General features: G+C 37.3%; 2 protein-coding genes and 1 long non-coding RNA gene across 4 annotated transcripts in view; 2 read left to right on the top strand and 1 right to left on the bottom strand.

Moving 5' to 3' along the window:
- On the top strand, positions 1-23131 carry DNAJB14 (DnaJ heat shock protein family (Hsp40) member B14). 2 transcript variants are annotated; one of them, XM_026848098.1, is made up of 8 exons: positions 1-61; positions 3432-3606; positions 13433-13578; positions 16620-16805; positions 17169-17263; positions 17923-18032; positions 19243-19415; positions 22150-23131. In XM_026848098.1, exons 1-8 carry the CDS (start codon positions 16-18, stop codon positions 22272-22274), a joined length of 1056 nt encoding a protein of 351 aa, XP_026703899.1. In that variant the 5' UTR covers positions 1-15; the 3' UTR covers positions 22275-23131. The 2 variants fall into 2 exon arrangements, with proteins under 2 accessions (XP_026703899.1, XP_026703900.1); XM_026848099.1 differs by having other exon boundaries at positions 19243-19419; positions 22150-22381.
- LAMTOR3 (late endosomal/lysosomal adaptor, MAPK and MTOR activator 3) overlaps positions 19726-27409 on the top strand; it is a 12170-nt gene continuing 4486 nt past the window's right edge. The window contains exons 1-2 of the mRNA XM_026848100.1: positions 19726-20058; positions 26307-26310. Of these exons, the coding sequence (XP_026703901.1) occupies positions 19946-20058; positions 26307-26310 (117 nt within the window). The 5' untranslated portion in view covers positions 19726-19945. The remainder of the gene's footprint in view (positions 20059-26306; positions 26311-27409) is intronic.
- On the bottom strand, positions 23801-27335 carry LOC113479798. The gene is made up of 2 exons (XR_003398340.1): positions 27264-27335; positions 23801-25704 (listed from the first exon to the last, which is right to left on the bottom strand). It is a non-coding gene; the product is annotated as an uncharacterized LOC113479798 (long non-coding RNA).

The following is a 27409-nucleotide window of genomic DNA, read 5'->3' on the forward strand; positions in this document are numbered from 1 at the left end:
TAGTGATAGGACAGTATGGTGAAGCCCCACTTATCATTGTGCTCACTTATTTTCTCTTCAGGTATGTATTAGAAGGTAGTTTGTACCCATTTCTTACAGAAGTCATGGATTCTTCATAGGTGGTATCTTTGGTATCACTTTGAGAACAATTGCCCACCATTTCACAAATGATGTTCTGTCAGTGATAAAAGCAATGAGAATGGTAGCGATGAATCTTTTACTGATGGGAGCTCCCTCCTCCTGATGTTACATCCTACAGATGTTACAGATTGTAAAAGGACAGAGAATAGGTTTTAACTATTGTCTCTAAAACAATACTGTGTGTGGTTTGGTTTTGGCAACATTTGCATTTAAAGTGCATTCAGCACTAGTTCAGTTATCGGTGAAGTTTAGTTTGTTAAACAAAGCTTCTGCCTGAAATTCACTGACTGCAGCAGTGCTATTTTAAGGCTTTACTAGTGATAAATGTAAGATCAGTGCTTATTTAATGATACTTAGCTAATGACTTCATAGTAGCAGTGTTCATGTTCACGTCACTTGTTAGAAAATTGTTTTACAATTCAGCTGTTTAAAATATCGTTTGATTATGATTTTTGCTAATGATTCATCTTGCAACTGAATGGAAACTAATTGCTTGTCTGGAAAAGATTTGTAATAGTGGATTTAAAGATAACAAAAGACAAGATCTCCTTTTCAAACTTAGGTGCCATTCTGTTTGAAGGCAGAAAATTATTTTAAGGGCAACTTTATTTTTCAGTGCTTCTTAAGATTTTCTTGCACTATTTCTGATGCTGCCTTTAAAGACAAACTTTTCAGGAGTATGTGAGCTTAGTTTTTTAGGCTGTTGCATTAGTATAAATTCTGAATTAAACAGTTCTTCCTTTAGTGAAAGTGTGGGTCATGTTCAGTGCATAATGGAATCAAATGCGGTGCAAGGATCTTTCATTCAGCAGCAGGTAACACTGCAAGTACACACAAGAGAACCTTCAGACACATTTGGAGATAAGACTAATTTTTTTACCTACTAACGAAATAAGTCTTTGGTTCCTTGTATGTCCTGTTTCAGAATATCTAGATGCACAGTGAAAGTTTTCTTTAATACACTATTAGTACTACAGTTCTGACAGCCAGTTTTACCACCAGCAGTTGATGGAAGAATCAAAGTTGTTTCTGAATATCTGAACTGTATATTTTATTCGAAGAAAACAGTGGCCCCAGACCCTTTGTACAGTTTTCTTTTTCAACGTAGAACAATAGCATATTTGTATATGTTGTGTCTTGCTATTCTAAGGAGTTAACACTTATGGATTTGGATTTTTATCTTTTTCCTTCGCAAGTGTCCTGCATTGTCTTCTCAGCAATGCAACTTCATTATGGGGATGGGAGGTCTGAGAAGGTGATTAGCAAGGAGTAATGTTGAAAGTACAGTGCAGCTAAACCAATTAATGAAAAAACTTACCAGCTAAACTTGCTGTGAAGAGACACTGGGTGTTACAAATGCCAACTGTTGTGAATACCTGCGTTTCTACCATTATTGCTATCACTGATTTTGCACAAGCGAAAATTAGTGCAAGGATGAGGAATACCAATATAAAGGTAGGATTTGGAAAACTGTTGAGTAAGCATTATTTCTAGAGGGTAAGTCAGGGTCACATGTTTGATAGAATTCTACATGATACTGTTAGTAAATATCAAATGTCACAGGTTAGAAAAAGGATAATTTTGTTTTCTGTTACCACTCGCCTGGAGCACATTTGGACTGAAAGGCTTCATTCTGAGAGCACTGTCTATTCAAATCTCTATTCTTGATTAGTTCCTAGCCTGCAGACACAGTCACCTCATTGGAGTTGTTACTACTTCTTTACTGTAGAACTTTAAATGCCGTAATGGATGATATTAGGATAAACTATTGCAAATATTTGGTTATGTGCTTCAGTTACAATCCAAAATGCAACTATAGGTCTCCTCTGTTCAAGAACCTCATTTTCATTTGTAGTGAAAACATCCCCACAGTATACAACTCATCATCTAAATCATAGAATCAATTAGGTTGGAAAGGACCTTTAAGATCATTGAGTCCAGCCGTTAAAATTTAGTCATTTCATTATTTGTGCAGTAAAAAGCCTGATCTGATCAACTGCTGAGTCTTGCTGAGGCAGGCACGAGCGAAGGACTGGCACTCAAGTCAGCTGACTCTTGTTCAGGCTGAGTGTAGCTATTCATCTGCAGTACTTCACACTGCTGTGGCCAATGGGTAATATGTGAATTAATAAGTAAAAGCAAATACTGGAGATTTTTAAGAAGCACATCTTGGGGAAGCGGTTGTAGCTCCGTGTTTTGGTTTTTTTTCCTGTGCTTCTGTGAGATGCAAGCTGTGATGTGTAGGATCCCAGTTTTCTGCTGCTCTAAGAGAGACCATGCTAGTCAGAGAAATTTTAAAATTATATTTAGGAGAAAATCCTTCAAGATTATTCTCACTAGCTTGTAGAAGCTATAACGTGCTTTCACAGTGAGTGGGGCATTTTTCTTTAGGAATTTTTATGAGGTAATTTTTTATGCAGATATGAACTCTCAGTTGTTTATGTAACAAATTTGGTCTGTGTAGTTTGATATCTTGCTCTGAAGGAATCTCTTTTCAAGAAAGATAGACTATTTAATAATCTTTGATCTACATTATGCTTTGTGTGCAGTCCCTTAAGTTATTACGGTTCTGTTTCTGATTTATTGTTAATACAAATACCCCCAAAATACAGGCTTATATCCAGAAAGCAAAAGAAGACTTGGTGTTGACTTATTAAAACTGCTCAATTTGAGATCTGTTGGAACATGGAAGGAAAGAGGGTTTCAAAATCTAGCAGAAGTGCTGGTTTTCAGGATTCAGGTCTCAAGAGTTGGATGTAGTGGTCTGGTCCTGATTTATTTGTGGCATTTTAACGGTAGTTTGAATTTCAGCTGGCATTACCTGGAAGGGGTACAGAGCATCAGTTTGTGCTGTACCACTGAAATGTGCGGAGATGGGCTTGGTCTCTGTATGGAATAATCTGCAGGTTCTCTAGAGTGTTAGGTTAGTTCTTCTTTTTGATTTACAGTTGCTTATTCAGGCATTCTGGTATTTCACCCCAAAGCATGGGTTCAGTGCCTCTAAAAAGCCTCCAGAAGGACCTGGACAAATTCTCTCCTGTATTAAATTACCTTGGCAAAAGTGGAGGGGGGTCCAGTCACTAATTCAGAAACACTTTTCCATAGTTTTGCCACAAAAAGGAGTTGCCAGACTGACTTCAGAAGCGTTTGTGGTACAAACTGATGATCGATAAGGAAGGAGGATATAGATCTAGTCTTTTATAATGTGGTGCTCACGTTTAAGATACTTGAGAGGCCCAATTTACTTGCTAATGCCTGTAATGATACTATGATATACTGTTGTTTTATAGTTTTGTTGGAAGCTATTATGAAGAATGGAAGTACTGCTGGGGGAGGCGCTTACTGCAGAAAATCAACTAGTAGCAATGATCAAAGTAAGCCCAATAGCACAAAGGAGAGCAATGCATCTGCTGCAGGTGAAAGTGGAAAAGGCTACACCAAAGAGCAAATGGAAGGAGTATTCAGGTATGGCCTTACTTAAAAATGTTACTGCTTTTCATTCTCTGTATTCTGTACTTACGCTTTCAGCTCTAGCATGTAAAGAAGCAACAGAAAATTCAGGGTTAGCTGAGAGGGGTTACTTGTACTGAACTGTGACTAAAAGGAAGAGGAGAGTTTTGCTGTGTTTAATCACAGTATGAGATGCTGTCACTTTCTGTGAGAAAGATGATAGTCTTTTTAAACCATCAAGGTTACTTTATGTGGAAATAATACTCAAAACAGTTAGGTAGATCTCATAGTAAATGGAGGAGGTGATGAAAATTCTATAGTACAACTTGGAGGACAGTGTTTCTATTCTTAAATATATTCTCACTCCTGAAGTTTATTTTCAAGCTAATCTTGCTGTAGAGACTGGTCTTAGGCCAGTGTTAAAACTGTTTTGTTCTGGAAATACAGGTATCTGAGAAGCACTGAAGCACATAGTTGCATAATAAACTCTTTCTGGACATTGTGCAGCATGATAGTATTAAGATGGGGTGACACTAGGAAAGGGGGTTGTGCAAAAAGAAAGATCAATAAAAATGTCCTTTTGAGGCGAGTAATGCTTAAGTCAGGTTATAATTACACACTTCACTGTAGGAGTGAGAAAAACACTGTTTAATATGTGCTCTGACTTCTGCTAAAGAAATATGGATACAGCCACTCTAAAATTACACACTTCAAAAATACCTGGGCTAGGCTTACCTGAAAATAGAGGTGGGTTTTTGAAGGAGCTCAAATCAGAGAAATCAAGGGGCCCTTGTTTGCTAGTTTGTGTAGATTGGATGAACTGTTGTGCAAAACAGAAATCTGTGTGTGATTTTCTTGGTTGGTTTTTTTTGTTTGTTTTGAGGGTGTGTGTGAAATGTATGTTGCTGTTGATATTATCTTGGGATCTTTTCCTGAAGTTCAGTAATCTGTTCAGCTGTGCTAACAGTGAGGAAAAAGTGGCTTTTCTTTGTTGATACAGCAGCTCTGCATTCAGGCAGGTAGACAGCAGCATCTCTGGCATGGTTATCCTCTTGGTGTTGCTATTTAGTAGTGCTTTTCATTTACTATCATCTCTGCTTAATTAATGTTATTGCCTTCTAAAGTAAAACCTGAATGAGTGTGTACATTTTTGACCACCTTGTGGTCAAGTATTAGCTGTTAAAATTAATGTAAAATGTGTGTGTGCATGCACACGTGCATGAGACAAAATATCCATAAAGAAGTCCTCTGTAAAATGAGGCTTAGATCAAATTAAGACATATAGCACATCCTCAGAAAGCTCCTACAAGGAAGGCTGTGTTACTGCCAGTATTCACTCACTCGTGACGTGCCATTCTGAGCTGCAGTCTGCTTTGACATCAGGCTCCCTATGAGTTCTTTTTGTTTGTTTGTTTTACCAGAAAGAATGTTGCCTACTTTGTCTTGAGTAGAATAATGTTGTAGAGCCAATTTTCTCCCTGGCATGCTTTCATGGGATTGGGTATTGCTTGCCTGAAGGGATTCTCTAGATACCAGATAAAACATATTCAGTTTGTTGAGATCAGAACCAGCCTTAGGGGCATTCATGGAAGTTGTACATTGAGGATAATCTTGGTGCAGCACTGTTTCTTAGTACCTATTTCAACAATCTGTTTTATGAATATTAAATTTTTGTTTTTAAAGCCTACCCAGATATTTGCAAATAAGTAATTGTAATAGCTTTCAGAACAATTTATGTTTGTTTGTAAAAAAATCAGCTGTTACTCTTAACTTGACCTTAGCTTGAATGATGCTACTATCCTTCAGTGTAGTAGTTTATAAACCTTTGGAGAGAGACTGAATTTTGGTTTACATGGGCTGTGATCAACAGAACAAGTCTCCAGTTCTTGTTAGAAGTTTTGAAAAGTTTGTCATGTTGTCAGTTAGTGACATCAACACATCACTTAGAAAATTTGTGGTTAAGAATTAAAAAATGTGCATGCCTTGCCAAGAAGAACAGGATTAAACACAGTGGGCTAAAACTTAATGGAAAAATGCAACACATTCAATGATGCTAGCTGAGGGAGAGTTCATGTTTAGACCACAGTGAGAATGATCTTTCAGGTTGGAAACATGACAGGCTGCATATGTTATTGCTTCTGTCAGGGCCCAGACTTTTCCAATTAAATGAAACGTGCCCCTCTGGGGAGGGTATTCTTCAGAGCGTGGAGCTTGTCACCACCATATACTTCTGCCATACCACAGTGGAATGGTTTTCAGACCTTTGAATTGGTTAAAGAAATGCAGTGTGAAAAGAGGTGGTTTTAAATAGTGTTTCATGCTGGATTTCTTTTTTTTTTTTCTTTTTTTTTTTTTTCTCCTGTAAGGAAACTTTTAGGTAGCAAGGTAGCAAAACCTTCAATTTTTAACAAATTCTGAATCTTACCATGAATTTGACTCTGCCAAACTAATTTTTTTTTATATGCTTATGACTTGAAAGGTGGTCATTATCCTCAAGTACTCTTTCTCTCTAGGAGTTTCTTCTTTTGTGTTAGCAAATGAATGTAGACTGAGAGAAAGCATTCCTGATCTAACTAGACATGATATTTCCAATGCTTTCATTATAAGCTCTAGTGAACTGTTGAACAGGGGGACTGACTGAGCTCTCTTGAGTTGGATCACTGCTTAGTGTTCCTGGAATTGTCCAGCTGTCTTGAACTTTCTTGTGACAGTAGATGTAAGAAGCACAGTGAAAACATGCTTGGAGCAGTATAACTAATTTAACTGCATTAGTTTTCATCAGGGTTACTCCAGTAATGTGAATAGGTATGAGTACAAACAAGCACCTTTCTGCTGATTTTATTTTTTCCACATACACAGGGGACACTGATCACTAGCAAGCTCCCGTAACACTTCTGTAGAGCATTACATGAGCTTGCAAACATGTTGCTAAACAGGGAGAAGCATAAGATACAGTATCTTTCCACTGATTGCATAAGCACTGGGTGATGCTCTGTGCTTTGTTGGAATGGTGTTCCCTATTTCAGCATGACAGTTTGAAGCTTGAGATATCCAAAAGCACTTTGTTACTTTTGAATTGAAATGCTTTGAAAATACCATCTGTAGTACATGCACCTTTTTCTTAATGATGCTTATCTTGTCATTGAGGACTGGATCAAGTTGCCTTAATGCTTCAGGTGACCTGCATATCAGAGAGATTGACAGGAGACTAGTAGAAGTATGTTAGGACCCACAGTAGACTTATGTCTTTTTAGAGCAAGTGCCCTAGAAGTCTCTAGGCAATTGAAAACTGTCTGAACAATGTCAGTTTGATATAAATGCATGAGAATCGTGTGTGTGATAAAGTGAAAATTTGCTTTTGAATTCTGTGGTCTTTGCTTTAAAGAAATTCTTTCACTGTTTAATTTCAGTTATTGGTATTTTTTTCTGCAATAGACAAATTAAATGTTAATGTAAGAAAAAAAGTTTCAACCGTTTTCTCTTCTAGTTCACTAGAAACAACTGAAGAAGTGCTGATCAGGATTACCATTACCAAAGACTTCTTAATTACTTTCAAAGAAATTCCATTCATCATATCTGCCTAATCATACCAAGTGTACAGACCTTTTTGAAAGGTTTTATGGACTAGTGTGAAATTAAAAAAAAAATATATATATATCATATCTGCTTTGTGTTAATCTTTCACATTTCTTTTTGTGCTGTGAAATTTGTATTACCTGTTGTCTGCTACATGATTTAAAAAAAAAAAAAAAAACTCCCTTTAAATGATCTTAAAATTCATATGGTGTTTGATGTGTCTTTTTTTTTAGTAAGTAAGCCATACCATATGTTCCATATTATCTTTTTGACCTCTGAAAGATAACTTCTATGATTAGTAGTATGCTAAAGTTGGGTTGTTGCCATGTGAAAACTGTGGTGGAATACTGCTTTTCCTGCCCTGCCAGCGCATGTCCCTTGGAAGAGAGCACAATAATGAAATTTTGTATTTGGATCTTTGAACTAGAACCAAAATAAACCAATAGAGGCATGAGTTCTGTAGGAATCTTGTAAGGCAGGATTAAAAGTCATCCAGTAGTGGTTGAGAATGATCAGTGACTTGATTTGAATTCATGGAATGAATCAAAAAAATTGCTCTTACACATTTCATGGATCAAGTTAGAATGAATGTAAGTTGTCTGTCTTTTTCGAGGCTTTCTGCTGAGACTTCTGCAAATTCAGCAAAAAAGAGATATATCATTACTTTTCTAACACGGGGTCAAGATGATAATTAACTGAAAGTGGAATAATAAGAGCTATCAACATGTGCTAAAGTGGAAAGAAAAAAAAAACAAAACAAAAACAAAACAAAACCCAAAGCAAAGAAATCAGGGCATGCTTTTAATTAGGCTGCTAGAACTACTGTGAACTGTTGAAATATCTAGCTGAATGGTTGAAAACGTCAAGGTGGAAATCAGAGTCACAAAGCCTGTCATGGAAAAATGGCACAGAAGATATGGTGGACTTTGTCAGAAAGCTTCTGCCTTTAATCTGTACTTTTTATAGCTAAAATAAAAACTTAAACAAAATCTGGAGAAAAGTATGCTGATGTAAACACAGCCTTGAATATTTCATGTAATACAGGAGAAACAAACTGACAGGTACATCCAAAAGCAAGGTACTAAGACAAGCTCCCTAATGTGTTCTTGAATCTATCAGTAGACCAGAGATCTGAAACTTCTGGTGCATCCATTTCAGAAACTAGGAGTATGCTGGTACTAGGTTGAGTTCATCAACAATACTGTGACCTTCTATTCCCAATCTAGAGCACTTTTTGCAGACCACACTTATGTCATCCAAACTGTGACTGGCACATTCTCAGTTCAGCTGCAAGGTGCCATTTGCATCAGGCCCTCTGGCATCATTGGAAACTTCACCTATGTAGAAATTGGTCTACATTTTACTGTGCTTTTCTGCTCAGCTCTGGGATCAGAAGTCAGTATAGCTTCTTGCTCAGTTCTTTGTTGCTAACATTCACGTTGCTGCTCACTATGCAGCTCAGTTCAAATTACCATGGGGAGCAATAATTGTGGCTCCTATTGCAAGCTTTTGGAGATTGCGGTCAAATTATTTTTCTTTTGAGCTGTCCCTGTGCATGTAGACAGAGGCTTTGGAAGACCCTTTGAATTACCTAGTTGTACTCAAAACTTCATGATTATGGATCACTGCAGGTATTTGATACAGAAATGGAAGCATCTCTGACAGGTTTTGTTAACCTCATAAAAGCTGTCCATGCTGCCCTAATCTGAATTGTAGATTTGAAAAGTGAAACAAGAAGCACAGCAGTAGGATCACATCATTTTGTAGTCACAGGAGAACTGGTGGTGGTAGCCCCAGAGTTTCTGCAGGGGAGAGCAGACATTTCAGGATCTGAAGGGCTTCCTTTGCCTGCAGCCATCCAAGTACAGAGGGGAGTCCAGTGTCAGGCAGATTGGCTGTTGCTGCAGTTTGAAGCAGCCTGACCAGTTCTACTGCGGGTAGCTTGTCAGCTGCAAGCTGGGATGGTGGAGCTTTGCAAGTCATGATGAGATACCTCTGTCAACAGATTGTGGATGAATGTAGGCCATCACTTGCCCTCGGAGTGTTTGAGAAGTCTATTCTCTAAAAGACACATTATTTCAGGAACATCCAGCAATGTGCCCTCCTAAAACAGCCCGCAAATCTATTAATAAAGGATAGTGCCAGGTGCTAGCAGGGGACTAACAATTCAGCAAGGACAATAATTAGCTAATCAACAGAAATAATTTGATAGTAATTCAGATGCAGAAGTGATCCAACCAAAAAACAGAAAAAGCAATTCAAAAAATCCTAAATGCCAAACAAATTAACATTGAAAGCACTGAATTCTAAATAAGCCAGAAATAAGCAATTAAAAACTCTCAATTCAATACAAAAGAGGCAGTCCATAAGCAAGTGATATATTAATTGCAATTTTAAAAAGCAACATCTGTGTGGAGTTTATGTATGCAAGAAAATTGTTTCTAGGGACTACAGTGCCTTAAGTGTAGCAAAACCAACCAAACTATTTGAATTGCAGCTTTCGGAAAGTTAGTTGTTCATACTGAGAGTGCTGCAGGACAGGGGTTTCAGATGTGGTTAAAAGCCGTAAGTAGCATCAGAGATCGGTCTTTTCCAAAACCACTGGCTTTACTCTTATTTTTTCCTAGCTTCTGCTGGCCAGTGTTGTGTGGCCTGCAATAGGAGACAAGTGGGAAGGGGATGGTTCCTTCTGTCCATCTGCCCTCCCAAGACAGATCTCCACAGGACAATTCAAGGCTCCAGGTGAAGGATTCAGGCAGAGTGAGGATTGTCAGGCGTCAGTCTAGTAGTGACAAGGAGTGAGGAATATGACCCAAAAGGCCTGCTGCTGCTGAGGGACAAGGATCAGGTTGGCCATGGCTTCCAACAGCTCCCGGCAAGCTGGAGAGAAATTTCTCCTCAGAACAGTGGCAGTTTGAGGGAAGAGGGCTTAAGAGTTGGAGAGTCCCTGTGCAAAGCACATGATCCCCACCTCTTTAAGGTAGAGGAGGGATGTGGTGTGTCAGGCCCTGGGGGGGTAGGCTGTGTACTCCCAACAGTGAGAAGCCTCGTTGACTGCACAGGGTTGTGTATGATCTGAGGATTCAGTGGATCGTACTGGTGATCCTGTACAGTTTGTCTGGCTATAAACTGACTTATGAGGTTGAGTTTGTGATGAATTACAGCACTGCCTCTCAGGAGTGCACCACAAATACTGATAATTGTGTTTAATTGGAAAGCACCTAATCATCTTTGCGTGTTCCATCGTCCCCAGCGCAGAGCTGCTGCAGTACAAGTTTTGGTGCAAAACTCACATGACTGAGCCTGTTTTTTCCCCCTCAGGGTAATCCCTGTAATGCTCTGGATTGTGCTCAGTAAGGGACCTCTGGCAGAAGTCACTAACTCCCTCCCTGTAGGAAACTTAAATTAACTAGATGCTAGCTACTTACAGACCAGATGCTTTTTGCTTTGAACTGGCAAAGCAGTGGTATAAAACTGTTGTGTAATGGCAGGGTGTAGCAACAGCTTCATAGCACAAGGTCATTGCTGAGAATTCCAGACAGGTATGGGTTTTGGCCCCTGTGCATTTGTACAATCATTTAATGTATTTTAGCTTTAAAGCTTGATCTGCCTAATCCAAAGTCGTGCTAAAATCTGCAGAATTGCCATATGTAATACGCATATTCCACATGATTCTCCATGAAGGCACATGCCACAGTGCTCTTCAGGCTATCCAGTGGAGTACTTGAAGCCTATATTTGCTGCTGAGGTTTGGAAGAGCCAGTACTGACTTGGTTGAGATCTGAAGATCACAGTGGGCTGAACAGTGAACAGGGGTTTTGTATCTCAGTGTTGATCCTGTGCAGTAGAAAGGAGAGCAGTATAAATGATCTGTAGGATCAGTTACAAGTCTGTTGCAGGCAGTGTTGCTGTGAGTGTGGCCATCCTGACAAGAACACCAAGGGAGAATATAAGTCAGGGGTGGCTGTCACAAATTCACAAAGGCTTCTTTGTTTGAGACTGGCCATTTAGCCTAAGGTCAGGGTATGAGAGTGATCTAAGATGTGCTTGAAACAGTAAATTGTAGCTTCATACAAAGTTAGGAGTGTTGGAATAGAGATGTTTGTGTATTTGTAGACTTCATTTAACAAAGCAATCACCAGCAAAGACTTGCTAATTGAAATGTGCTATACCTTGGCTGAACACTTGTTGGTAAATAACAATAGCTGTGGACCAGGCTCAGGATAGCTCTTGCATGGAGGGTGATTGCTTTCATGCCCTTGGAGGGCAAGTGCTTTATGACCTGTGAGGCTGGTTTCTCCCTGCATTGTCTCATCAAGAAGTAGCTCTGGTTTGATGCACTGGCTCTAAGCAGGTTGTGATGTTGGAAGCTGGTGGCTCATGTGCTGACCTGAACGTCTTTTGATTGATACCCACCACTCCTGCTTTTCCTGTGAGGGTTGCCCACTGTGGGACTTCCACTGGTTGTGAATGGGAGGAAACTCTGCAGTGAGTTTTCGGGGCTTAGAAGATCATGTTGGCATTTCTTGGGTTGTTCTTTTTTTTGAATATTGAATTACTGAAGACTTAGGTTGGATGCTGAAATAGCAATTTCTTGAAATAAAAGCTAAATTTGATACTGTTACACTTTTAAATAAACCTATCTGTTCTTGATACAGTTCATAAGTAATCCAGGTGTTAAAGCTAAGGATGAAGGGATCTGTACACTACCAAAATTTTTTCTTGTACAGATTAACAAACAAAAGTTTCCAGGGCTTGTGCTGAATAACAGAGGAACCTTGCAGCAATATTTGGTGTCAGTAGTGTATACCATGCTCTCAGTGTATTTTCTTTCCATTCTTTCTTGATGATGCTCTTTTTAGTTAGCTTTATCAGCTTCCTAACTGGAGCTTATTGAATGTTACTTCAATATAATGAGCTATATTTATTTCACAGGATGTTTGTGTTGGCAGTTGCCTGCATGCATTCAATTCAGTGCCCTTGTGAGCATTACACCAAGACTTCCATAAAAGCTTGTGTTACTTGAACACAGGAAAAGGGATCCCTCAAATGAATCTTGATTTGATCAATCTGTGAACGATGGACCACACATGATGGTATGGTTGTACTTCAGATGCTGGCATTCCCTTAATTACAGGGTACCCATTCTTCTTTCATGAAAATGCCAAAGGCTTGCTTAGCCCCTGTTTTTTTTCTGCTTGGCTGCCCTATGTATAGTCTTTGCAACACTAAAGCCATATTTCCGTAGAAATCTGTGCATTTAAGAGAATGGGGACGCAGTTCCAAGTGTGTGAAGGAACTCACACAAAGCTTTTAAAATATTTGTGGATGTAATTTCTGTTTCTTGCTCAAACCAGCCCTTTTCATATGCACCAAATGTCAGCGTGCCTAATTTCTGCAGTACAAGTTTGTGATTCAGCCTTATTTTTCTAAGTTTCTGAACTTAATTTTAAGGTGTATTTATTGGTTTGGTCAGTTTTTCCTGCCCAGATAGAATTAATGTTCTCTCTGTCCTCTGTAACTGCTATTTCTCAATTCTGTATATTATAAAGCATACCAAATCATTACATCATTTCCAGATTTTGCTTTTCCTGTCTGGGTGAGATGGCCTACAGGAGGAATATTTCTGAGTTTTCAGCATTTAAAAAAAATGCTACATTGAACATATGAGTTGAACTGAATCTGTAATTGCTGGATCTGTTACTGTTTCTTTGAATTAAAACACTTACAGAAGGTTTGTTAAGATTCTGAGCAGCAGAGGTATGCCTTATTTCCCTGAAAAGTGAATGCTTGAATGATGTTATAACTTGACTTTTGTCTGGAGAAAGGGAGGTATAGTTTGTTTTGTCATATATCATGCATACCAAAGTGCATTTGCTGTTGACAGTCAAAACAGGCCTTCCTACCCACTAGCTCTGTGAAGTAAATTTGGTATCTTCATTTTATGTATTATTAACAGTAATATTCATATAATTGGGGATAAGGAAATGCTACAGTAATTGCAAACTGAAACCTTTTCTTATAACTGTAGTAGTTCTGTAGCAGTAGTAAAATAGATGCATGTAGTAAGTAATTTTGAGGACAGTAGTTTACCTAGTGAGTTATGAAAAATTACATTCGTTGTTTCTAGAGTGGATTTGTTTTATATGTTGAAAGCAAGAGATGTATTGCATCAGTGCAATGTATTACCTCATTTGCAGCTATGTTTTAACATACTATTTTTACATCTTTTTGTTTACAACATGTACTTCATTTTCTTTTGCAGTATAAAGAAATGTAAAAACTATTACGAAGTCCTTGGGGTGTCAAAGGATGCAGGTGAAGAAGACCTAAAGAAGGCTTATAGAAAACTAGCTTTAAAATTCCACCCAGACAAAAACCATGCACCTGGAGCAACAGAGGCTTTTAAAAGTAAAATACTATTTTTACTTAATTTTTTTATAATGATTAAACTTTGTCAGATTAAAAGAAAACAATCTTGTCTTTCTGGTCACTTGTCTTTTTACAGAATTATCAGTATGGTGTTCTCTAGCTAATATTAAACTGATACTTTTATTCAATAAAATATTTGACCTTTATTATCTTAACATATACCTAGAAGTATAAATAATGTGGACTTTTGCAGTAGGGTTTGTTTTCAGAGGATTGACTGTAATTTTCACATACAGGGAGTGAATACTCGATCTGTGAAATCCTTCCTGCACTTTTTTACTGTTGTTGACAGTGTAGTCAATTAAATCTTACTGTCTTGAATCTTTAATATACTATACTTGAGGTTGGAAAAAAACAAAGTGATACTTCGCATTTTTTTACTGAATCACGTGCCATGCTAAGTTATCTTTTCCTTATAATTCCTTGTATTTGCATAGTTTTACTACATTTTCCACACAAAAACACTTGGGTTCAAACATGGCCTTATTATTAGTGGCTTTTGACAGTTTCTTACGTAAAATTTATAGTCTGACTTGACCTGATCTAAGGCTGCCAAGCTTAGCCCTGCACAAGGGAAATTGTTAAGGAAAGGCTTTTTAAAGAAAACTACACCTTCATCTCAGAAACAGATTAAGAAATATGCGAATCTGTAAGAAATGATCATGCATAAGTAAACAATCTGACTGCGGTACATCTTTTTCATTTTTTTCCAGTGTGAGGTTTACATGCAGACATTTGAAAAATCAATCAGATAAAACTCTTAACTTGGGAGGGGGGAAAAAAAGTCCCAAGCAAGACTTCTGATGCAGAATTTAAGGGGTAATTATAATGTATTAATAATTCCAGATAAAAAGTAGATAGAACATAGCAGGACAGTTGATTGCTAATGATTATTTTAATACAGCTATGTGATGGCTTTAGCTAAGAGATATTATTCTTATAAAATTGTCTCCAGCCCTATGAATAAAATAATTCTTCCTTGTTAATAGCATTTTAAGTAATCTTTAAAATGTTAGAAATCAGTTTATTATTTAATCTCTTATTTAACATCAGCACTTTGTACAAGTTTGATTTCTTCAGCTTAATTTCACTTTCTGGTTCTTAACTAGATGAGTAAATGAAAAGGGAAATCCTGTTGACAAAAAATTATTTAATGATATCTAGCATTTTTCTTGTATTGAAATTGTTGTAATCTTTTTGTATGGCTGAATACAAAAGTTTGTATGGCTGAGTTTTGCCTTTTAAAGTGTCTGATGAGTTTCTAACTTTCAGCTGAGAAAAAGACTATTATAATAATAGCTATTATTTCATTAAATGATTTATTTTAAGGAAAGGTCACATTAGAAAACAGAAGTGAGTTTGATGTTAGGCAAGGTACTCAGATCTTGAGCTGCCTAGTACTAATTTAGCAGTCTCCCTGAGGTTATAATTTAGATTTAAAAGTCTGTGCAAATATAATCACTTTTAATCTCTTGGAATCTCTTTTACCAACTTCATTAAAAAAATCTTTCCTTTGAAAGTTTTGAGCAATTTTTTTCATTTTTTATGTATTTTTTAAAATTAAAATTGTATTTGACTCAAATCTGTTCTGAATTAGCATCAAATAATCAAGAGCAAATAACAAATAGTCAGAAAAGATCGCTGACCATATATGAAAGTATGGCGTCTTCATTTTAAGTGCAGTCACCTGAATTATGTCTCCCTACATTCTTAAGTGTTGGGAAAATCTAAATTTTTGCTACCAATTTTATCCTCATGCTGAGTAACAGAGGAACCTTGTAGCAATATTTGGTGCCAGTAGTGCATTTATGCTCTCAGTGCAAATCGCCAGGCTTCGTTTCTTTGCGTTTTCTCCTCCACTTAAAGGAATTACTAATAACTAATTACTTATTTCTAAGGGCATCTTAAAAGGCACATAGCTAAGACTCATTAACTTCTTTTAGATTGGATAATGTTGAAAACATTAATTATGCAAAGCCATAGTCTTATTTGCCTGTGTTGAGGTTATAGTGTTGCACCTTTCATGAACTTTTGATGACTGATGGCTTTCTGACACTGAAAAGCATAATCACTGTGCCTTGTGTTGGTTGGCTGCAAAAGAAGCCTTTTGTTGGAGAGGCCTGGAGGAGAGAGGAGAAAGGAAAGCAGAAAGGGTTTAAGGAAGATAGGACTGAGCGAAGATTGTTCATTGAGTGCCAACAGAAATTTTCCTTCAGTCTGCAAGAGCTGTATGCCTGTGCACAGCAACTAGGGTTAAAGCTTGTGAAGTCAGCAGACCTTGTGGTTTTTCACACTGATTCTTTCCATGCTCACCTAACTCAGTTTTCCCTTTCTACTGTCAAAATTGAAGTTGTTCATTTGTGATAATGTAGTGTGAACAGGGACAACCATCTAGGCTAGGCACTCCAAAGACTGAGGTCATACATATTGACAGCCTTAGGAACACACATGTTCCTGTCACGCACACATGTTGTACTCTTCATGTTATGTCATGCAAAACTTTGTGTTATTAATGTAATCCATAAAATATCTTAAGCAGCATATAGAAAAATAATATCATGCTCTTTTACAATAAAGTTGATGCATTCAGAGAAGTTGCCACTTATCAAATGAAACCAAAGAAAATTAACAATCTACAATGTTTTTAAGCTAGGCTGCTAGAGTAAACTGAATTTTGCAATTCCTCAGCTTCAAAGCTTTCATTGTAATGCTTGATGCCCTTTTTGTAATTGCAGTGAGAGAGACCACTGTGTAGGTGTTCCCCTGGAAAAAGAAAAAAAAGCTCTCCTGACTTCTGCCTAGTTTAACAAGATAAAAAGTCTTGATTAGCGTTGGTGGGAAACTTTGTGGAAGCTTTGCTAAGAAAAGTAGAGATGGTTCTGGACCTTGTTCTACTATAGTTGATTTCTAACATAAAGGACATCATTTGCTGCCTATTACTGACTTTGAAATTGCAATTTTTGTGCTAGAATAGCTCTTATCTTTCATTTATGGAAGTTGTCTTCTATTTCTTGCTTCAGAAATTGGAAATGCATATGCTGTGTTGAGTAATCCAGAGAAACGAAAGCAGTATGACCTTACAGGCAGTGAAGAGCAAACATGCAATCACCCTAGCAACGGTAGATTCAACTTCCGTAGAGGTTGTGAGGCAGATATTACTCCAGAGGATCTGTTCAACATGTTTTTTGGAGGGGCCTTTCCAACAGGTATTTGTATACATCAGTAATCATCAGGATACAGTGGTACTGCCCAGAGCTGCATTAGAGTTTATGGCATTATAAAAGAGTAAAATTACTCCAACCTGCCTCCAACCCCAACTCTTCAATCTGCATCACAGTTTATTGTTCTCCTAAGTCTTGCTAAATCCCCTAAATGTGAATTCAGTTCTGTGGGGTTATTATGGTGATTCTGTGGTACATGAAATAACAAATCAGTTGTCTTAGAGCTTGATATCTTAAAGTTAGGTATCATTGTGCAGTAATGTTAAATGCTTATGTTGTTGCTTCTGTATTGACCTCTAAACAGTTGGGTTTTTTACATGATTTAAACATGGATATTTCTTTCCTTAGGTAGTGTACATTCATTTTCTAATGGTCGTGCTGGCTACAGTCACCCTAATCAGCACCGTCAGAGTGGACATGAGAGGGAGGAAGAGAGGGGTGATGTATGTTTAAGCATCACTGACTTTATGGATTGTGAAATTTGCTGGTAGTCACTTTCACTGATGTGATTGTACAGGAACTCTGTACTGTAGAGGTGGATTTGTACTTGCCAGTTACATATTTTAAAACTTTGGCAGGTAGTAGTCTTACTGATTGGTAAATATACATGCAAATTTGAGAAGATCATAGCTTGGTTTTATACATCTATTGTTGTATGTCACTATTCTACTAGTGACCAGTAGTATTAGCCTAAATGTCACTCATTCTGGTCGCTAATCCTTGTCTACATTTAAAATTTTATTTGGGCGGAGGTAAGAATTGAATTTAAGGCTCAGTATTAATCTATATGAATTATGTATAGTCCTGTATAATCACATATCACTGTATAGATGAGACCAAATCGTGGCATACAGTGTTAACTGAATCCATTCATTGGGTAATTGCTTGTGGCTGTATGGTAACCCACAGACTCTTGCAGCTTGAGCATGCTATGCATACTGTATATGCATTGGAAAGTTAAGATAACACTACAGTGTTTGCAGGTTTGTACTTAGTTTTCCTAGCCACTTTAGCAAAGTCATGCTTAGCATTAAGTCTTGTCAGATTTACCTGTTTACTTGATGCTGTTTTATGAAATACCTCAATCTGTTTTCTTCCTTAGGGAGGTTTCTCTATGTTCATTCAGCTGATGCCTATTATTGTGTTGATCGTTGTCTCTTTGTTGAGCCAGTTGATGGTATCTAACCCTCCTTATGCCTTATACCCAAGATCGTAAGTAATGCTGACTTACATTAGCTTAAAACAAAGGGGAGGGTATTGTAATCACCCTCTCCCACTTAGAAGCATTTTAGAGAGCCTTCCATTAGTTGGTCCTTGATTTCCCACAGTGAGGAAAGGGAGGGAAGGTATAGACGAACCAGGACAAAACTTGGAAATTGGGTAGTAAGAACATGCTGTGAGAATGTAACGGAGGAAAGAGATCAGCAGTATCTGGAGTTTTGGAGGTCTTCTAATACAAGACAGTGGGTCCATGCAATGTAGCGTCTTTAAAAAGCTTTTGCAGCTCCAACATACCTAATAGAATCCTGAAACCTGTTAAGGCTCATTATTTATATTATATTTAGGCATCATCTGTGCTTGTAGCAAGTAAACTACTTGAAAGCAACTTTCTCATCCTTATTTAAGTTTTGAACTAGATGGGGGCTGGGGAAATTCTCTGCTTCATTCTGCATGATGGTAAAATAGTTTATCTTATTTTTTTTGCGAAGAATTCTACTTGGAAACTTACCTGTTTTGTACAGTAGGATATATAAAGCTTTTTTCTTGAAGGAAATAAATAACTTCACTCAAGCATGCAACTAGCTAGTAGACTCAGCTCACTCACAACTGGTTTAAAGGTCTTTAGTTCCTTGCAGAGCTCTCAGCCCCACAATAGAAAGGTTTATTTTCTCCTCTCTTATTTTTCGGAGTTCTTTATTTCCTGTGTTTTTCCCTTCTGCAACTAAGCTGTTGTGATGCTTATAAGCACTTCTCTGCCAGAAAGTTTGCACCCAATCTTTGGTTTTTAATCTGCAGAACACCAGCAGGAAAATGCATTTGTCAGGGCTGGCAGAAAACACTTATAATGGAGATGCCTGTACTGGGTTGCTACAGAATAGTGACCTGTTTTTCTTTCTGTTGAGTTTTAATGTAATTTTCTACTACCAAAGCTTATATTTGCCTAAAGAGGTGTGAAACAAGTGTCTTAATAAAGTGGGGGCTTTTTTGAGATCAAGGATTTAAGCATCAGAAGTTTAATGTTCAGGTAAATGTAGTAGTTTTATTCACTGGAAGATTATATAGCCATTCATTTCATTATTTGTCTTGAAATAGCAAATTCAGTAAGGTGCTGTACTTCTGTAATAGCAAAATTTTAAAAAGTGTATTTGTGACGTAAAAAAAATCAAAAAAGCACCTAGTATCTCTCTTCTCTTTTTTGCAGAAGTACAGGGCAAACCATAAAAATGCAGACAGAAAACTTGCATGTTGTTTATTATGTCAACAAGGACTTTAGAAATGAATACAAAGGAGTGTCACTACAGAAAGTGGAAAAGAGTGTGGAAGAGGATTATGTGTCCAACATTCGTAATAACTGTTGGAAGGAGAGGCAACAAAGTAAGTTTGGTAATACATGTAATTTCATGAAAACATGCATTACTATGAAAAAAGATTGCCTCAGGCAAGAACTAAGTGCTTGTATTATTAAAATAGCTGAATGAGAAAGCAAGTGTAAGGTTCTATAGTGGCTTCTAAAAGTGTCCCCAGCATCACTTAATTTCTGTGTTTTACTCAGTGACCTAACAATCATCTGCAAATCTGCAATTTTTATCTGTGACCATTTATCAGAAAATTAAAGACTACATGAATTGATAATGAGAAAAAAATTGCTCTAAGTTAAGGATCAAAGCTAAGAAATCTCTTCCACATTATTTTATCATGGCAATATCTCATTTCTGTAGGTGCTTTTATATAAATAAATAAATAAAACAAAAGCTTACATAGATGTTTCCAGAGAAGGGAGAAAATAATCTGCCTCAGACCACGGTACATACAAACACTGCTTTTCCGGGCAACCAAGGACATGCAGCATGTCCTGTAAAACATCATAAGCTCTAAATCATTGCTTAATCTTTTGCCAGTGCTGAATGTTTTTTCTTCCTGGACTTGATACCTTGGCTATATCAGACCTTAAAAACAGGGGGGGTTTTTTAGTTCACTCTCTATTTTTCCAATCTAATTTAATATTATACAAGGAGCTGTTTTCTTTCAGAAGCCTAGAATTTAATGTTAAAGCATAAGAATACTGAATAGCATCAGCCATCTCCAAATCATCACCAATTTGAACCTGTTACTCTTTTCCATGACCAGTTCATTGGCCTTTCATGCTCTGTGAGAACAGCAGTGCTAAAATAACATCAGTGTTGAAACTTTTCAGCTGGCAAACTTCAGTAAGAGCTTACTGGATAAATAATTTGTTCATGAATTTTCAGTAAACTGACCAGAAGCAAACAGAGTGCTCTTCTTTGAGTGAAATCATGTGTTCCTGCACAGCTTTACTCTCTGCAGCCCAGTGATGCCAAGCCTTTCAGCTGAGATGGCCCCTTAGTTTCTCCCAGTTGTAAAAGACAGTCCAGCATTACAGCTAGTCAAATGTCTGAACAAGACTGCAGGGATTTATTACAGTTGGCTTGTATGTATACAAATGGCATTGCCCATGTGTAGCAGATCCAATGCTTCCTGGAGGCTTTATGCTCCTTATTTGTGAGTAAACATTGCTTATGCACAAGTAAATCTCTACAGTTTTACAGATTGCCCACAGGAAAGACTTGTGGGCAGAAAACTCTGCTGATGGGTCACATGTATACAAGAAAAACACCAGTGCTTTGGGGGAAGACTCGGATTGTTGCTCAGACTACTAGATTTTATCAGAACGGGGTTTTTTTCCAGGTTTTTCAAACACAGGAAATCATGAGAGAACTTCTGGTTATAATTCATAAGCAAATATCAAAAACTTTTTGATATTTTTCCAAGTAGAGTGTTCTTTGATGATCTTGAAATGTTTGAATATGTTTACTCATTGTGAAATGAATACCTGATTTTTCATCTACGAGTGGTTGCTAGATGAATGATGAGTAATCTTATAATAAAATAGTTTACAAAAAAGAGAGGTGGTTGTTAACAAAAAAATTAAAGACAAGATATAATCCAGCACAGTAAAAAAGGACATATTATTTGTACATTTTTTCAACAGAGTGTAGATCTGGAAGGATAGTTTGCTTTTATTGACTTAGTCATTACATGTAGATTTCCTAGCATGTTATATTTGTGCTTCCTGTAATGTATTTACTGTCTATAAACATCTTTGAAATGGTATAGTTGATATGCAGTTTCCACCTGGGGAGGGAAGAAAGAATACCTTTCCCATTTTTCAGCATTTATTCTTGACATGCTTACTTTTTAAGCATGAAGAGAGTCCTGGACCACACAGAGGCCCATGGTTCTGTATGTACATGTTTACTGGGGAAAATGTGATGACTACAGAAATATATGACCCTAGTATAAAAAAGAAAAATAACCTGAAGGTGGTGACTGTCATGTTGTTTGCTGTTTGCAATTTATCAGGCTGTGAAAACTACCCAAATTGATTTTGAGTAAGCAGCCCCTAATAGAATTTCTCTATTTATAGAAATGGCTGATTTTGTGATTTTACGTAAAATACCTGTTGTGTGTTCTATCTCCTTGACAGTTAAAATCTTTCCAGCGTTGATTGACATTTAAGAATGCCTCACTAATCCATTTTGAGTTGAAGGGATGGAAAAGATTTTATAGAATTAAAATGCTCAGCAATGTCAAGCTATTGAACACCAGTATAAAACAGAGAGCTCTTTTATTAATACCTCTGAACACTGGCACTCTGAAGCAGCATCAGTTGAAGTGATGGGCTTCACATTCAGAATTGATTTTTGGGCACAGACAAGACACTGGAGCTGTTAGTTATGTGCGGGATCACTGAGTGTGACCTATATTTGTATTGTTTAATGAAGTCTGACAGAAGTAGTACGGGATTTTTGTTTGGTATTTTTTAATCAGGTACTGCTGTATGAAATATGAGGGTGCTGGAAGACTTAGAACTTTCCCTGCTCAAAACGATGAAATGCTTGTGAAGATCCAGCAAAGGGAAACTGTAGCAGTACTCTTTAGGTGGTGTCTGTGGGTAATTAGAATGAACAGAAGGAAAAATGGGTGAGGATTAAACCTGCGGTGTTTTGTACATCTCTGAGAAGGAAGGTATTGTGTGCAAAGTATTCTGGTTTTAACCTGAAAAATCTTTTCTCTTTTTTCCTTAAAGAAACAGACTTACTTTATGTAGCAAAAGTATATCGAGATGACCGTCTCCGAAAGAAAGCAGACTCCATGCCCATGGACAACTGCAAAGAACTAGAACGGCTGACCAGCCTCTATCGAGGAGGATGAACTACACTTATACACATACATCTTTACGTATGCCGTTATCTCTCTTGTAAATTAAGAAGAGATTTAGTTTCACCATGAATGCTGGAAAAGAAGGGTGGATGTAAAACTCTACTGTGTAGCTGTTTCCAGAAACCTTATGCTGAAATATCATTTAATGGCTTCTTTACCTACTGTGAAATATAGGTAACTTTAATTGTCTAGATTTTACTTCAAAGCTTCTGTGAATTCTTTCAGCAGAGAGAATAACTCAGAAAGGATGCGATACTTGTAGAGACTTAGTCATAGTGGTTCTCCTCTAACATATTTGCCATGTAAATATCTGTGGAAAGAACACTTTGTGTATATACGAGTTAAATGACTTTCTATTTAAAAATCTCAGAAATTTAGTTCCATACAACATTTTGTCTCACTGATGGAATAAATAGTATGATTACATCACTCTTATTCAGATGTCAAGTGTGTGGAGTTTAAACAAGAATTTTTAATATTTTATCTCTATGTAAAATCTTCTAGGTTTACCAGTTTAGAGGAACTTGGTATTTTTAAATATAATGGCATATATTCCTAAATATCTGTTGGGGTATATTGATCTTGTGTAGAGTAGCAGTTAGCTGTTATAGTTTTTTAGCATTTCTAAGCAATGCTGAGAAAACAAAGAACTACACTAATTTCTTTTCAAAGTAATTATTTGCAAATGCTGTACAGACCATTATAAGCATTGCTTTTAGTACTTGAAAAAGTTTACAGCAACTCTACCATTTGGTATTCCAGTAGTAGTAAGTCCATGTGTATGATTAACATGCATCCTTAATTTTCACTGGAAAGGTAGAGGAAAACATGCAATAGTATGATATTAAAGCTAAAGGGGAAAAAAAAAAAAAAAAAAAAAAAAGCAACCTAATTTTTTTTCCTGGCAGGCTTCCATTTTCTTGCTATTTTTTTATTTCAAGCTAGGTCCCAACAGTGATTCCTCAATGGGCACCACAAGTGGAACAGGGAAATATTGCTAAGGACAAGCTATGTGCCTTTCAACACTTTTGCCAACTATTTAAATGCTTTGCTACTTTGCAGTATGTTCTGATGGTCAGAGACGTATCACTTGTCCCAGGGCAAAAGGGGTAGAGCATGTATTTTTCTGGACCAGAATGTCACTGGACTGTACTTTCTAGAAATGAGCAAATGTACTGTTGAGCTCCTACATTCAAGGTCACGTAACTCAGTGGCCTGTAGGTGGAAACCATATGTAGCCACACCTGCTGATGCAAAGAGGTGTTTTGAAGCAGCTAAGTACAATGTACTTAAAGTTTATCAAAAGTGGGTTGAAAATGTTTTTAGGTTCAGTAGCTGATGTTTTTACATTTTAACAGTGCTATGCAGAAGAATGTTTCTTGTATTTGAGAATGCCAGGTGGCTCGTAATAAGGGCAGCATTTTCTGTTTGAGAAAACATCTATCTTTGAACAATGCTGCCAGTTTATGTGGAGCTAAATTCTCCTCCTAAATGGAATGTTTAAATACTTGACTGACTTCATTGGATTTGTTCTGATCTAGAGCAGGATTTGACTTTAGAGATATGCTAAATGCTACTGCTCTAAGTGACCCAGAAATCATTTTGCATATGTACCTTTTCTAAACTGTCCCAGTGGAAATATCCTCTGTTGAATTGGTGTAACATGGAGAGACTAGCTGCAGGCTTTTAACTAAGCAGCTGAACCAGCATTCAAGGTGGACATCAAAGCCTGAGTCACAAAGCAGAACTAAAAGCTGATGAAAAAAAAAACAAAAAAACAAAAAAAACAAACAGGGTTGCTGTACTCCTTACTAAGATTGTAGGAAAAGTGTGCAGAAGTAATGGAAAGGCACCCAAATGTTTGAAGTTTGCAATAGAAATTTATGGAGAAAACGTGATTCCTTAGATTTTGTAACTGTCCAGAATGTATTGTAATTATACTAATGAAAACAAAGTATCAAGTACATATTGGTACTCCTGTGTCTTCTTAATAGAAGAAAAATGTTCCAAAGGCTTTAACAAGTACTCGGGCCTTCATAGTCACAAATGAGTCTGAGCTTGTAAGTGATCTTTTAGTTAAGAGGAAAAAGGACATATAACAGATTTATCAAATATGAGAACAGTGAAGTCAGAGTGAAGAGATGATCTTAGCAAAGCTGCTTATCATAGTCAGAGGGGTTACATCTGCCCTGCAGTTACTTCTGCTGCAGCTGAGAAGCAGGTAAATGGACATACGTTGAGCTCTGTTAGGTTGGTTAGATTGCTATCAGTACCTCAGCAAACTGGAATAATGTAGTGGCTGTGTCCTGTGGCAACACAGACGTCCCAGTTGTTTAAAAATGAGACCTAGGCTGCTGCAGTTAATTGGATTATCTATTGCAATTGCCATTTTCAAAGAAAGAAACAATATGTTTATACTTGTTGTAAAATGCAACTTAGCATTTAACAGATTAAATAGTTGCATACTTTGAAATATGCAGTAATATGCAGAAAGATGCTATTACTTCCTATGGCATAAAAATTAACCTGCTCTAAATATGGCTTGCAGACATTCTTTTAATATTCCAAGTGGGCATTTCTCTCCTTATGACTGTTACTTTTTTCTCAAGTCTGAAGGGGTTTTTTCTTCAGAGGTGTCATTATCTTCCCTAGTTTTGTTGAATGAATCTGCTGGAAAGTTCAGAACGAATTCTTATGAGCAAGATGCTAATCGAAGAAGGTGGAGTACTTGAAACTTTTCAGATGACCTTTCTTCAGATGGTGAAGTTCTCATTAAAATAAGATACTGGAAAGAGAAAACCAAAACTGATTTTGAACAGCCTGACTAAAAATCCCTCAACTTTTCTAGCTACCTAGAATTAACTCCTTACAGTTTTTATTTAATCATTACCTGTATTTAATCTAGAATTAAAGATAGCACAAACATGGGTTCTTGATTTCACCTTTAAAAGGATAAGCAGAAATGTCCTGCAAAAAGTGAAAAATCTTGGCATGACCCTTTGACACACAGCATAATGAAAAAGGGAGATGATTTGCATCTGCTGAAATATAACGTCAGTATGTGTTCTATTTATGGAGCATACTGAGTCACGAGCGAGATCAGTGTTCACATCTGATGAACATTTCCCTACAAGTTCTCTAACTGTTTAGGTAAAACAAGATTAAATTTCAATTTCTTACTTTTTTCAAACAGTCTTGATTCTTTTATAAGTTTCCAACAAAAGGTAGAACATTATTGTCACTAAAACGTAACAGATGCATTTAAATAGGCAACAGAGACGACTTTATATACATTTGTAATATAATTTTGTAATGAATGCTGGAAAATAATTAAAATGAGAGGGCAGGAATATGTTTTTAAGTTTGTTCATTCCATAAATTTCATTCATCCCCTAAACAGTTGTTACTCTTTCTTGTAGATCTGTCAAAAAAAGCAGAAGGAGTATGTAATAGTAAGAGCAAACATTTTGTTTTTAAAAAATCAGTTAACATTACTGAAGCTACAACTTTAAAAAGTACTGTCTTCCCAGTTCTCTAAATCGGGTTAATAGAGTGCAGTCAGTTTTACCAGAGGGAGCTTAGTCATAGTGATTCATGGCGACTGGCAGTCAGGAGCCCTGATGCTGTGTCCCCCCTCTACTAACAATTCATTATACCCTTACAAGCGCCCCCCCGATCGCTGTGTTGCTTTCCCCGTGCTCCTTTGAAAACCACTGAGTAGAACCTGGAGAAAAGGTACCATGTAACAACTGTAAAATTTTGTGCCATATTTGGCAGAAGATACTTTTGGGAGCAAATGGTATGTATGTAATAAATATAGGAAAGAAACATGCCATTATAACCTATCCTCCCCATACTTCTCCAGCATAATCATGAGACTTAGTCTGGCAGGAACTAGGTCTGAGTTTGAGATTTCTCAGGATTATTAGAAATAATACTCAAATACAATGTTTAGTTACGATGTTATCCTTCATGCAGAATGCACTTCTCCCATCAGTACTGGTTTGTTCTGTGTACAGAAAGGCCGTCACTGGAACAGGAGACAAAACTCCCATTAATATTAGCAATACAGGAGCCATCTCATAGATGCTTTTGCATAGCTTTCAGTCATACCCAGTGTGACAGGGAAACAAGTAACACCCATCACTGAGAGTCATGCCTACAAACCATAAAAAGCCAGTTGCATTTTTATACATTTTTAGTGTGTGGTAGCAGATATTTTAATAAATGAGTGGAGTGAGGTTGTCCCAGGTAAAATTTTCAAAGTACTACCAGCTCACACATGAGAATTTTATGGGCATCTCTTTAAGTGTCTCTCTAGTTTGATCAAGTCCTTACAAATTGTCGTATCTACTTGGCTTGGATTGAGGAGTGACAGACTCTCAGCAAATAAATTTGCCCCTTTTAGATGAGCTTTTTCTCTGTTACTTGCAAAAGGTGGCTTATCTCTGTTTCAGGATTTTTAAAACTTCACCAGACATATACATTCAGAAACATTAGCAATTTTCAGGTGAGCATTTTTTATTTTAATTTAAGCTCCCAGTATTGGCACCTAAGCAAAATCCTCGGGCTATCAACAGTGCTGAGCATGTAGCAGCTCTTTATAGAGAAAAAGCACTGCTACGGGCTGCGAGCAGGTTGTTGGTTGTTTTTTAGATCTACCACTAGGGTCCTAGTTCTGATACAAGACTTTAAAAACAGGTACGCTGTTACACTGTGGGCATCTACTAGATTAACCTGTTTTATTTCTTTACCTTAGCTGTTAAACTATTAACCTGCAGGTCTGTGGCTCGATTGACTAGATCCAAACGTATGGGAAATAAGCATTACTGGAGTAAAACCAGGTGTAACTACTCAGCAGAAATGGACGTTTTGTTTCTGTTGTTATTTTTTTAACTTAAATTCTGTGGTGGTTTTTCTCCTCCCAGGTTGTGCAGCCGTTGCCAGTGGTGCCTAAAACTGAATCAGCCAAAACCTCACCTGTCAGCGGGGAAAAGCCCGAGGGGCTCGTGTAGCTGCGTGGGGTCACCAAAAGCCACACACGGCTCCTCCTGCTTGGGCCGCTGACGCGCGTTTGTCAGCCCGGCGGGGGCGGCGGGGCAGGACTGGGCTCCCCTTCCTTTCAC

This window comes from Athene cunicularia (assembly GCF_003259725.1).
Source record: "Athene cunicularia isolate RWA chromosome 4 unlocalized genomic scaffold, athCun1 chr4_part2, whole genome shotgun sequence".
Taxonomy (NCBI): Eukaryota; Metazoa; Chordata; class Aves; order Strigiformes; family Strigidae; genus Athene; species Athene cunicularia.

Excerpts from the sequence above, each read along its gene's own strand:
- DNAJB14 (XM_026848098.1), top strand. The coding sequence starts at position 16 with ATGGTGAAGCCCCACTTATCATTGTGCTCACTTATTTTCTCTTCAG. Across the intron at positions 62-3,431 it reads CTCACTTATTTTCTCTTCAG|TTTTGTTGGAAGCTATTATG; the intron begins GTATGTATTAGA and ends GTTGTTTTATAG. Across the intron at positions 13,579-16,619 it reads AGCAACAGAGGCTTTTAAAA|AAATTGGAAATGCATATGCT; the intron begins GTAAAATACTAT and ends TTCTTGCTTCAG.